A 12,044-nucleotide genomic window follows, 5' to 3' on the forward strand; every position below is an offset into this window, starting at 1 on the left:
TTTGTTTCAAGCCAGCTACATTGACTGTACATTATTATAGTACATCTGGTGTATTAAAGCCTCTATTTCACACAAAGCAGCAGCTTAAATGTTACTGTGTAATACCATTAAACCAGTGTTACCTTGTCTCAATCTGCTTCTCCTCCTCCTCCAAACTGGAGGGCTCCAGCTCAGACACCAGCTCTGTTTCATGATCAGCTGAGTCAGACCCCTGACCGAGGGGCAGGCAGCTGCAGCAGCAGGTCCCCATCCCAGCCCGGGCATCTCATCTGCTCTGTTCCTGCTCTGACTCCTGCTCCAGCTCCAGCTCTGACTGGACAACCAGCTCAAAGCTGTCTGGACAGTGACTGACTCGTTCTAGAGAATGTATATCATCGTACAGAGCACACCTCAGGTCCACAGCTCTTTATGTATTCATTCATTGCAGGTTAAATATTGCAAGTCCATCCAAGTCCTGATGGAAAGCTTCCTTTCAGCACAACTGCCCACTGTACAGCTCTCTCAATCTGCTCTTTGTTTCCATCATTTTTATTCAGTCCACTTTAACCTCTGTCTATTTGTAGGCCGCCGACAGGAGCAAACAGTCTGTATTGTCTAACTGTCACAGGCCTTGTGATAAGTTACCGCGAACGTGATATTGACAACACAGCTCTGTTTATAAATCGTTTTGGCCTCAAGTGAAGGGACAGGCCGTCTCACCAGCGGACAGACAAGACAGATGCACAGACATAATAGCCGTACACGCTTTAAACATGATACAAGGACCTACTGATAATGACAAATGGTCAACGTAAATCACCCTACAGGACTCGCTACCTCACCAACATCCCATTTAAAATTGCATAGCCATGAATCCTTATATCAGATTCAGTATTAACGCATCTGCTGTTAAAGATGCTGTAAGTATGTGCGCTGCTGCCATCTTCACGGGATTAATGGTTCATGCTTCAAGGCAAGGTTGTGTCTATATGCGTCTGTTGTAGGAGACTGAAGTGTTAATAAGGTTACATATATAGTTTGTGTGTTTGTGTGTGTGTGGGGGGGGGGGGCAGAAAGAGAGAGAACCAATCTCGCGCTCTCATTACTCCATCATCACATTATTTATATTTCATATTATATTTTATTACTACGTATTCAATCTATTATTATTTCTATGATGACGCAAAAGATCAATTTGCTCTTCTCCTGACCTTGAAATCCATTCGGCATGATCATTCACCACTTTCATTGCCTGCACTGCAACATGGTTCAATGGTGGGAAGAGAATTGCAACAAGCAGCAGGTTGTGTTTGTCAAACAGCAGGAATTGTACGCTGCAGTAAAAATGGCTTAAGAGCACATATGTTTACAGCTCATCTCTTGTGATTCAGCTTCAGCTTCATTCTTCAATGGCAAAAAAAAGTCGAATTGCCACAACCCCAGTATAATGTTAATAATAAGAATCCTCCTTCAGAATACAATCATCAGCCAGCAGGTGCTTTTCAGCATATAGACAGGAAGTCTGTCTAACTTAAGCCCTCGACATGGTACAGGAGTTTGGTGTTTTCTATTCGCCTGTCATCTTTTGCAAAGAAAAAAACAGGAGTAATCGGATCCATCCACACTCTGCCTGTCAAGAATGACACAACCATTTTGTAGAATCTATTTTCAGCTGAAGGTCACTGTCTCAACAAACTGCTCGAGGGAAGCTAGAAAAGAGAGGGACTGAACTGTACACATAGTAAAGTAAAGTGATTTGGATAACAGATGCAAACCATGACCAGACGCCATGTGGGTATGAAACAACAGGAAAAAGGAAAACTGATTGATGAATATGATAATACCAGAGGTTCTGGACTTAATATAATTCATAATAAAGGCCCACTTTGGTGCAACACGTGCAAATTACATCCAAATCAGATGTTATCCAAATATATCTGTGTGTCACATAATATCATTCCTTGTACCAACCATGGATGAGTAAGAAAATGTCACCAAATGACAAAATGCATCTAAGTGGAGCCACAGTGGAAGATCTTGAGAACGGGTCCATTTAGCAGGTAGATTACTTTATTCCTTCTTTGAGTGCAAAACTGAAATATGTTTAACATATGATTAATATGTACATTTGCTTCATCGGGCTGAATGAAATTATAAAGCTTGTTTGCTAATTTGAATGTCGACATGCTTAAGCTGATTATCAGCCACCTCTGCTGTAAACTGAAACCTGTCAAACAAAAATCAATCAAACAATGATAGTCGCATTACACAAATTCTACAGGCAAAGAGCCGATTCAGTAAAAACCGGATGAATCCATTTAGAAAGTCCCTGATATAAATATTTGCTATATTAACACTGCATATAATAGCTGTGGTTTCCTCTACGCCTTAAGTCAATGTCTGTTGATGCAGAGTACAAGTGTCAGTGCATCCTACAGTACAGTCAGTTACTCTTCAATTCATCCATCCATCCATACCACATTTCCAATGCGGGTCATGGGGTGACTGGAGTTAATCCCTACTGACATTACACTATTGAACAGCCAGCGAACACAGGGGTGACATACAGAGACAAACAACCCTTCACATTCACACCTATGGACAAGAGGTGGAGAAAACCCTTACAGACACTAGGAGAGCATGGAAACGCTCCCACTTAACCACTGTGTCGGCCCCTCTTCAATTCAGAGGGATACAATCTATATAAAGTGATGCTGTAAGAGTCTGAAGACACAGCTTTAGGGAACATGGTACCCACAGCACCCCCAGGGACCCTGTGAGGGCAAATCCTTTGTAGGGCAAATGCAACACAGTCTGCAATGTGCCCAAGTCATTTCTCACAGTAAGCAGGAAACTTGGAAAGTGTGAGACAGTGTGAAATGATTTGGAAAATGTAGAAACTGCATCTGAGTCTCTGACACCTGCACTGTATAAATATGTAATTAGTATTCACTCCCTGGAGCACAAGTACAGTAGGAAAGCTGTTGGTGTTCTAGGATCTGATTAAATCAAACATCTGTGACAGAAAGTTCTACTTGGACGAGCCTAATGACATACACACTTTCATCTGTACCTGCTTGTCTGTAACTTCCAAACACTGTTTACACACGATCACTCTCTCAGTAAACACAATAGATCTAAACATAACCGTTTCTATATCAGTATCCACATGGATGGCCCTTCTTAAGTGGACTCTCAGTGAGGAGTGAAGTGAGACTGTTAGTAATTGGCATTCATTGATGTTGTTTTTTTTAAGTCTTTCTTCATTCCCATGGCACTCGACAAAGATTACCAAGCAACGTTCCTTTACCCACACAGTCCTTAGTGCAAACATGAGGCTACTCAGCAAATCTAACAGCAGTCAGTCGCATCTATTACACTCACTTACAATTTAAAGTTTGAGGTCATAGTCACAGTCTTACTCTGAGCATTGACAACTTTTTTAAGTAAAGAATGACTTAGTTACATCACAGGTGAGTTTCTGCTGCTTCTTGGAAGAATTGAAAAAAGAAGAAGAAACGACTGAATGCACCGTCTTCCTGCCTGAGCCCAAAGCTGGACCAGTTGGGAAAACACTTGACAAGTGTTGTCTGTCAAACCAAAGTCATATCCTAAATCCATTGTAGTCAAGTGACGTGGCCCTGAACAAAGAAACACCAGGAAGTTTTACCTCACTTTAAAAGTTTGAGTCAATGTCCAGTGTGAAACTTGGGAGTAGGAGTTTGCCTTTCACAGATGAAGACTGCAGCAAGAGATTGTCCGAGTCAGACACGTTCACAGTCAAGAGGTGGTGCTCGGGTAGAGTGTGAAGGAGAATGCTGCTGCTGAAATCTGGTCTTTTTGTTTACAACCTCTTGGAACCTCTCTTTCATCCTGAGATATTTATATTCTTCCGGTTTTGGGTCCACTGTGTGTAATGACTCCAACACGCCCAATCACTCACTGTGACTTTTCCTTTCATTTTCCAGCTGTATCCTCACATGGACTCACTCTGAAGTGGTGTCTGGACTCCAGTTCATATCTGAAAAGAAGCTTCAGAGGGAAGTTTTACTTCACTTTCAAACTAAAGGTCAGCATCCAGTGTCAAGGGTAGAATATTGAAACTCAGAATGGAGGCAGAAATTGCTTTGGAAACACTTTTTTTTACGGACATTCAATTATTTTTCTAGACAGAGCACAAAGATCACCAACACGTCTGTGCTTGAGTTAGCAATATGGTTAGGACCTTGGGGCTAGTTTCTGTCCGCTCTTTTTCGCAATGATGTTTTTAATTCTGCAGTGATGTATGGATTTTCTGTTTGTAGAAAAGTAACCTTCATTAAGTCAGCCTTGAGATAAGGGCCTGTACGGATTCTAGGCTCATTTTTATCTATTAAAATGCCCTGCTTCAACGCACCCAAAACATCCCATGGCTAATTAATCCACTCTGTCCACAACAAATATAGTCAGCTAGTTAAAAAGATGCAAGCACAACCTAAAAGTTCAAGCAGCAGGGGACCGGACAAACACCCAAAACACCACTAAAGATCTAACAACGAAATATCGATGGGCTCATCACATTTCCTGAGAGTTGACACAGAAACAGGGGAATCCATTTTTGTGAGTTTTAGGGTGGTTATCAGACACTTGTTCCTGGACTGTCCCACAGCTATTGTAAGTCCACTCAACAATGTGAACTGTGTCCTCAACAGGATGCCATTGTACCTCAGTGGGGACATTTTTTCCCTCAGGGAGCTATAGAATTGCACATTTCCTGAGTGCCACGAATGTGCTGGAGAATAAACCTAATTGAACTGGATTCCTTTTATGAGAAAGTTACTTAACACAACTTCTTAATAATATTCATATTCATATTTAGCTAACAGACTGATGTATTTGACTGATATATCAGAGCACATTAAGGTTTATAACAGATGAAGTCTACTGCTTTAAGTTGAAAAAGAAGCTTAACTTAGAGTTATACTTTAATTTAGAATTAGTTACACATATCTTGTGCTTTCTAATAGCTTGATCATAGATAAGCAATTACACCTGTGGACCTCAACACACAGGCCAGCCACACAGAACAGTTTCATCTGCAGCATATTATCTTCTTGGATTGAAAGTACAATGACTGTGGAAGATTATTTCCAAATTGGGTCACTTCCTTGGAGCTTTGCAAGAAGTATGATAGTCAGACACACTCCATCTCAATCTGCTCCACAGATGACAACAGGCCTCGCCCCTCAGCTCTGACAATCCCCTCCTCCCATCTTCACAGTTCACTCACTCTATTGATTTGTTAATGCAAGTGTATCAAAAGTACAGTTACAAAAACGTATGCAAATATTTTATCATGAATAAATCTTAAATAGTGTGAGTTGAGAAACTGAAAAGGGTTTTAACTCGCTACACTTCTTGTAAAGCAAACACTGGTCAGGGTGGCTAAAAGGACGATAGGTAAATAAATACGGGGTCTGAACAATCCCTCCTTTGTATCCAACTGAATTCCACCATCAACATAAAACCAAATCTACCGACTGTTGACACGGCTGCTCCGTGTCGACTTCCTGCTAGAGTTTGTGTCTGTGTTTTTCCTGGACAATGGAGAGGTCAGAAGAAAAAAGGGGTTTGGACGACACTAGTTTATATGAAAGAACCTACATGCTTCATGCTAAAAGTCAGTTGATCACTTCAAGTCAGTGGTTTAGTTCAAAACTAAAAAGACTAAAACTAACTAACTAACTAAAAAGTTACGTCGGAAAAATATGGCCAAAGTCCAAGTTGTCCTGTCCCTTTACAATTTTTTAAATATCACATTAAGTCAGGCACCTAAGCTGTTTATTCCTGTTTTAAATCTTTAATCAAAACCAACTCATGTTTTAAAACCAAAGTTTGAGTACATTAACCTGGTCCGTGTCACTCTTACAGCTCGACGCAAGCGGCACGTCCTATAATTACCTCATAGACACAAGGGACACATATAGAAACACCATTATCATCATGGCTTCATCTCTGGGCCCAGTAAATCAAATAAACCACCACAGATAAAATCACCCACAATAGGAAAATTACATTAAATGTTCCTCACTGAGTTCTAATGAATAGTTTGTGCACGTAACATGTTTTACATCAATTATCCATTTCTCTCCTGAACCCTGAAAACCGACCAACTTCTCTGTTGCACTGCTTCAAGAATGAAACAAAGATTGATCAGTTTATCTATCAGCAATCTAATAAAGTTTTATAAACAATTTAGGTTTTTAGTATTACTGCTATTTCTGTGCATTATACTTTGACCTGCCTGACATGGACAACAACTTAATAGTGTGACTATGTTAGATATTTTTCTCAATATTAATATGACACAATAACATAGTCAATGAGCTTCATACAAACTCATGTTTATGTTCGTTTTTGGTTGAAATTGTATGATTCGTCTTTGTTTCAGAGACATTTAATTTGAACCTAGATGTCACCGTATTTTTCAAGATTCAATTACATCACAAACTAGAGCACATAACTCTGTTGATGTTATCTTGCCATTTTTAAAGAAAGCGAAAGGAAGTTCTCGGATCCAATGCCAAACTATACTGGATTTTCCTCCGCTCATGCCTCCCCACTCCATAAAGTTCTATGTAAATCTGTTGTAGTTTTAGAGGTATCATTCTGACACACACACAGAAACCTCAATGAAAACAGGTAATGCAAATAGTGACCCAGCTTTCACCCATTCTGGCGAACAAACCAAGAGAAGGTGGAAAGTTGTCAACTGTGCTCAAGATAAACCTCCTGAAAACACGAGAATAGTGTTGTTTTGTTCCTGTTCACTGTTTGACTCCAAGAAGCCCTCAGCAACAAAGAGTCACGCAGAGAGTCGGAGCAAAACAGGATCCTTCTACCATCCATCTGGGCAACAAGTAGACGCCTGATTTAACCGCCCTGACATTTAGGCCACCATATATCACACAACTTCACTGTTGCATTGTTCTGGCTTCTTTGAGAAAGACAGTGATTGAACAAGGGACACACAAAGGCCACCTTTATGCTAAACACAATATAAGTGTCAGCAGCAACAAATTTGTTAGTCGAAACCACTTTGTGTTTGTTTGTTTTCCAGCACACATTTTGATGCCAGCATGTCTTTCCAAGTGACTATCGACATCAATTTGTTGGATTAAGTGCGACCTCTATTTATGATTTGTAATTTTTAAATCCCTGACTAGATGGATTTTTTAAATAACTATTACGGACTAATTGATTTGACTGCTCATACTTATTTCTGTGTAGCAGGCACTGCCAGGAACTATCAACAGCAGAGAAACGGCAGCTCTGTGGATCTAAATCCCCCCCATACAGGCCTTCTGTCTGGAACCAATGGGGCAAACAAAAAGGGCTATGACAGGACTATGGCTAGTGGAACTGTGCAAAATGTTAAACAAGCTACTGAAGGAGGAGTCACTAATTCAAAAAGATTCCAGCTCCAAAGAGGAATTCAAGTCTCCACTGCAGTGTTCTGGAAATCACTTTCAGGCTGACTTATCCAGTTGATTTCAGCATGATTTTATGGAAGCTGCCGTGGCCTGGTTTCTCTCACAGTAACCGTCTGATACACAGTGATAGCGACAGACCAGAAACCACACAAATACCCACAGTTTAAAACCAATACAACAGAAAGCAGATGGAAATGAAAGCTGGAGTTTGGAGTTTCTCCGATCCCACGGTTTAAGACCGGCACAGTTCTGCCTTATCCACTTGAGAGCGTTTATTTCTTTTAATGATCTTCAAAGAGTGATTCATGCTTTTGTCACGTCTCATCTGGATTATTGTAATACAGCGGTTACAGTGTTTACATCCCGTAAACACAACTTGATTGCACAACTTCAGGATGTGCCAAACACGGCAGCTTGACTTTTAACAAATACAAAAGCATGAGCATATCTCCTCTATCAGATCTCGGCAATGACCTTTTGAGGAATGTGAATTTTACTAAAGAGGTTACAGTAAAATATAGTTTTATTAATAATACCACACACCATTAAGACACTCAGCAGAGTGCATTATACTGTATACTTAATTTTATATTATTCGTTTAATATTGAAATTAATTATTCTTATTATATACATTCCAGCTATTACTTCTCTGTTAACTGTCTTTTCATTTGCCACTGATTTGTGAAGCACTTTTTTAAGTCTTTCTATATGAGCTCTATAGATTAATTATTGATCATCCTTCTGACATTCAATAATGACTGTCATAGAGGTTTTATAAATCTAACAAAAACGGTGGAAAGGCATATTTCTGTCTCTGTGTGTTCACATTTGCTTTGCACACATTTCTTTCTCTCTTTGAATCGTACGGTGCAGTGGTAACACTTATTCTTCTGAGTGCTTTCTTTGGCAACTGGCCGGGCTGCACAGCCTGAAGGGTTTCTACGCTGCAGTAGACTTGGATGAACTCCTCACTGGTCGGTCAAGCCATTCTGAGTTGAGCACATTTGGGGGGGAAAATAGATTGCTCCAAATCGATAGTCGGAAATTTGAACATTTAGAACGTTAACTTTAATAAAAGAAGATTTAAGAAGATTCATCTCACTTTGATTTCACGTTTTGCAGAGTACCTGCTCTTCCTCTCTCATCTCTATCCCGTTCTGTCTTTCTCTTTTTCTCAGTCTCCTCATCTTGGCTCCTCACATCGATGAAAGACATTGAACCACAAGTAGTCAGCAAGAAAAATTCTCAAGTTAACTGCATCCCCCTTTGGTGGTATCAACTATATCTATCCAGTTTGCTGACATATTCAAAGAACCACTTTGCTGCACCACAGTAGAGTTCGTTTTGGCAATTACTTTTATTATTCAATGTGAGTAAACGACTGAGGTCCGGACCTTGGGTGACCTCAGTGGTGTATACAGCCATGATTGTGAGGCACATAAAGGGAAAAGACATTCTTTGTACATTACTTTAAACTTGTCTGGTGGGACAAGTACATTTGTTTTACACTTGCCCTATAAAGAAATCCACTTGTCCCGTATAAAGACACTAATCTTAATGTTGAGCCCTGGCCTACTTCAGCCTCCCTTCTCTGGCTGCCGATCCTTTCAGATTGGATTTTAAATTTTACTCTTGACTTTTAAGGCCCTGCGTGGCACTGAGTTACTGAGCGTCTAAATCACTCCTCACAGCCTGTAGCTGGAGGTCTTCACACAAGACCCTGATGGTCATATCCTCATGAAGGTTGAACACCAGGGGTGACAGGGCTTTAACTAATAGGGCGTCAAACCTCTGGAATATTTTACATGAGGAACCTCAAAGACAATATTCACTGTCTGGTTTTAAAACATTGTTTGATACTTATTTTTTACAGTCTGGCTTCTGTTTAATTAGGTTATCTGTAACTGACTTTATGTGGCATTTATGTGTTCACTCAATTCATTATTTTACAATTACCTTTACTGTTTTCTGTGCTATTTCACTACATCCACCGAGGAGTGTCTTTGCTGGTTTGTTAGCAGGATTACTCAAATACTACAAAAGGGATTTCCACCAAACTGCGGATTAAGGGGTGGATCCAGAATGTTTTTCATTTATATTTCTACTTTAAGAACTAGATAATCCCGTGTAGGATTGTTTTTCTGCCTCGGCGGAGTTATGTAGTGTGTGTTTTAGAGATGTGATTGTTTCATTATTTTCTCCTTTGTCACTGCTATTTGTCTGTTTGTTTGTTTTTTAGCAGAATCGCGTAAAACTGAACCCATTTTATTGAAACTTGGTGGATGGGAGCCCATTCCCTTTTGGAGTGGTTTTGATTATGGGGCAGATCAAGGGATTTTTTTGTCACTTTGTTTGACCTTGCAGACGTTTTAATGCATTTCTCCAGAGATAAAGCAAAGATCTATATGTGAAAAAAAAGGCAGGTGTAGATTGTTAATATCTATGAACAGGTGTAGCTTGGTGTTGATTTGAATAATGATCTGGATGTAGCTGATCTCTACATATGTATATGCAATATGGTAATAAAGTGGCCAATCAGCCGCGGTGGAGGGGTGTGCTCTCAGGGTGTCCTTCTACTTGTTCCTATTGTTATTATCATTAAGTATAATTGTGAGACAAACGTGGAAATCTAACCAAATAAAAAAGACTTCACAGTGTGGTGTGTGACTTTGGGAATTCTTGTCCCCTCCGCCTCAATAATGCAATCATCCCATACATCTCTGTCACCACATGGTCCCACCCCTCTCCTGCAACCTTTGCAGTCTCTCTCTCACTGCCACGCACACTCACGCACGCACACATCAGGGCTATGCACCTATCTAATGGAGAGAGTAGAGGTCCTGCATGGAGGATGTGAGGAGAATGTTAATAGCCCTCCTTCCTCCTGTCCTGCTCGGCACCGCCACTCTCCATTCACAGTGCGGCCGGAGAAAATTGGTTTCACCTATCAGATGGAACCCCAGTGTGTGCATCCATGTGTCCGGGTCATTTGTCATGAGACCTACACGCATGTTACCAGATGAAACGGTGCGTTCACAACCCGGGACTGTTTCGTTTCAGTGTGCGGTGGCAGCAAATCCAGCGTGTTAGCAGAGGAAGAGAGTGGGATAGCACACATACACCAACACACACACACACCAACACACACACACACACACACACTTGCCTCTCTATAGTTGTGAGACTCTCATTGACATAATGCATTCCCTAGCCCCTTACTCTAACCATCACTACTACAAACCTAAACCTGAACCTATTTCTAGTCCTAAACCTAAACAAAGTCCTAAACCATCAAACAGTTGGAAATAATGAGGACCAGTAAAAAAGCCAAAGTAAAAGTACACACACTCTCTCTCTCACTCTCTCTCTCTCTCTCTCTCTCTCTCTCTCTCACTCACTCTCTCTCTTACACACACACACACACAATGTAAAGCAGCTTATTGAGATCAGATTTTTCTTGACAACAACGCTCACGAGCCACTCACTTGATGAAGTAGCTGGCCCCTTCGTCCGTGAAGCCCTCCTCCCATCCTCTGGGCAAGTCTGCAGGGCGAACAAACACACGCTGAAACGAGTGGCACAAACACACACACAAACACACAACAGACAGAAAAACCGACAGAAAACTGACAGAAAGAAACCCGCGCTGCAGCAGAAACCTCCGTCCCCCCCCCCTTTCGTACCTGAGCGAATCATGTGTCCCGAGTTCACCGGCTCACCAGTGCGCGGATGTAGCCAAGTGGTGCTACGAGTTTTATCGCTGCAAGAGAGACACCTGTTACTGAGCGATAATAAAGGAAATGGAGCCGCTAAACCTCCTCCACGCCGCGTTACTAATGACTCGTTACGGGTCCGCGGGCGAGTGGCGGCCACTCACTTGATAAAGAAGACGCGGCCATCTCGGCAAACTCCGTACGACCAGTGGTCAGGTAGGGTGTCCCGTCCTAGAGGGGCCGCCATGATCCCTCGTCTCCGCCTCGGCTGGTCCCCCCTGTCGCCCCCTCTCTCCAGCCCGCAGACTTTCTTCCAGGGAGCCCGGGCAACATCCACCGCTAGGGCTGCATAGTTTGTTTTAAAGGGGAAGAAACCCTCAGTGGGCAGCGGCGACGGCGGCGGCAGACTTCCACCGGGGCTCCCACCAGTGTGTTGTAATGGGAGCTCGAGCTAACCTGTTTCCCACGAGAGGCGGTGCTGCTGCTGCTGGTTAAACATCAAGCTCAGACTCTGTCAGTCACACACGTGAAGCATTAAGAGAAACACGCCTGCAGCCATGTGATCCAAAAACATGTCTGTGAAAGTGTAACCGCACTAAAGCAAAACAGGGGATATTAATGTACTGAGTATGTGAAAGAATTGAACCTGCAGTTTTATCTCTGTTTGAGCTGCAGTGCACAGAAAGAGAGAGAGAGAGAGAGAGAGAGAGAGAGAGAGAGAGAGAGAGAGAGAGAGAGAGAGAGTGCGTGTGTGTGTGTGTGTGCGCGCGTGTGTGCGGGCGTGTGTGGGTGTGTGCGGGCGTGTGTGGGTGTGTGTGTGTGCATGCCTGCGTGTGTGTGCGTTGGAAGAATTGATTAACTAAGCATCCTCCAAGAACA

The 12,044-nt window shown here is 41.9% G+C and overlaps 1 protein-coding gene across 2 annotated transcripts in view; it reads right to left on the reverse strand.

Annotated features, from left to right (window-relative positions):
* The window catches only part of plekha7b (pleckstrin homology domain containing, family A member 7b), a 66,129-nt gene extending 54,359 nt beyond the window's left edge, over positions 1 to 11,770 (reverse strand). For both annotated transcript variants that reach the window (XM_053435679.1, XM_053435760.1), the window contains exons 1-3: positions 11,330 to 11,770; positions 11,136 to 11,212; positions 10,938 to 10,995 (exon numbers count right to left, since the gene is read on the reverse strand). In XM_053435679.1, the coding sequence (XP_053291654.1) occupies positions 10,938 to 10,995; positions 11,136 to 11,212; positions 11,330 to 11,412 (218 nt within the window). In that variant the 5' untranslated portion in view covers positions 11,413 to 11,770. The remainder of the gene's footprint in view (positions 1 to 10,937; positions 10,996 to 11,135; positions 11,213 to 11,329) is intronic.
* Positions 11,771 to 12,044: the final 274 nt, after the last annotated feature.

The sequence above is a fragment of the Pleuronectes platessa genome, chromosome 1, assembly GCF_947347685.1.
Source record: "Pleuronectes platessa chromosome 1, fPlePla1.1, whole genome shotgun sequence".
Lineage (NCBI taxonomy): Eukaryota > Metazoa > Chordata > Actinopteri > Pleuronectiformes > Pleuronectidae > Pleuronectes > Pleuronectes platessa.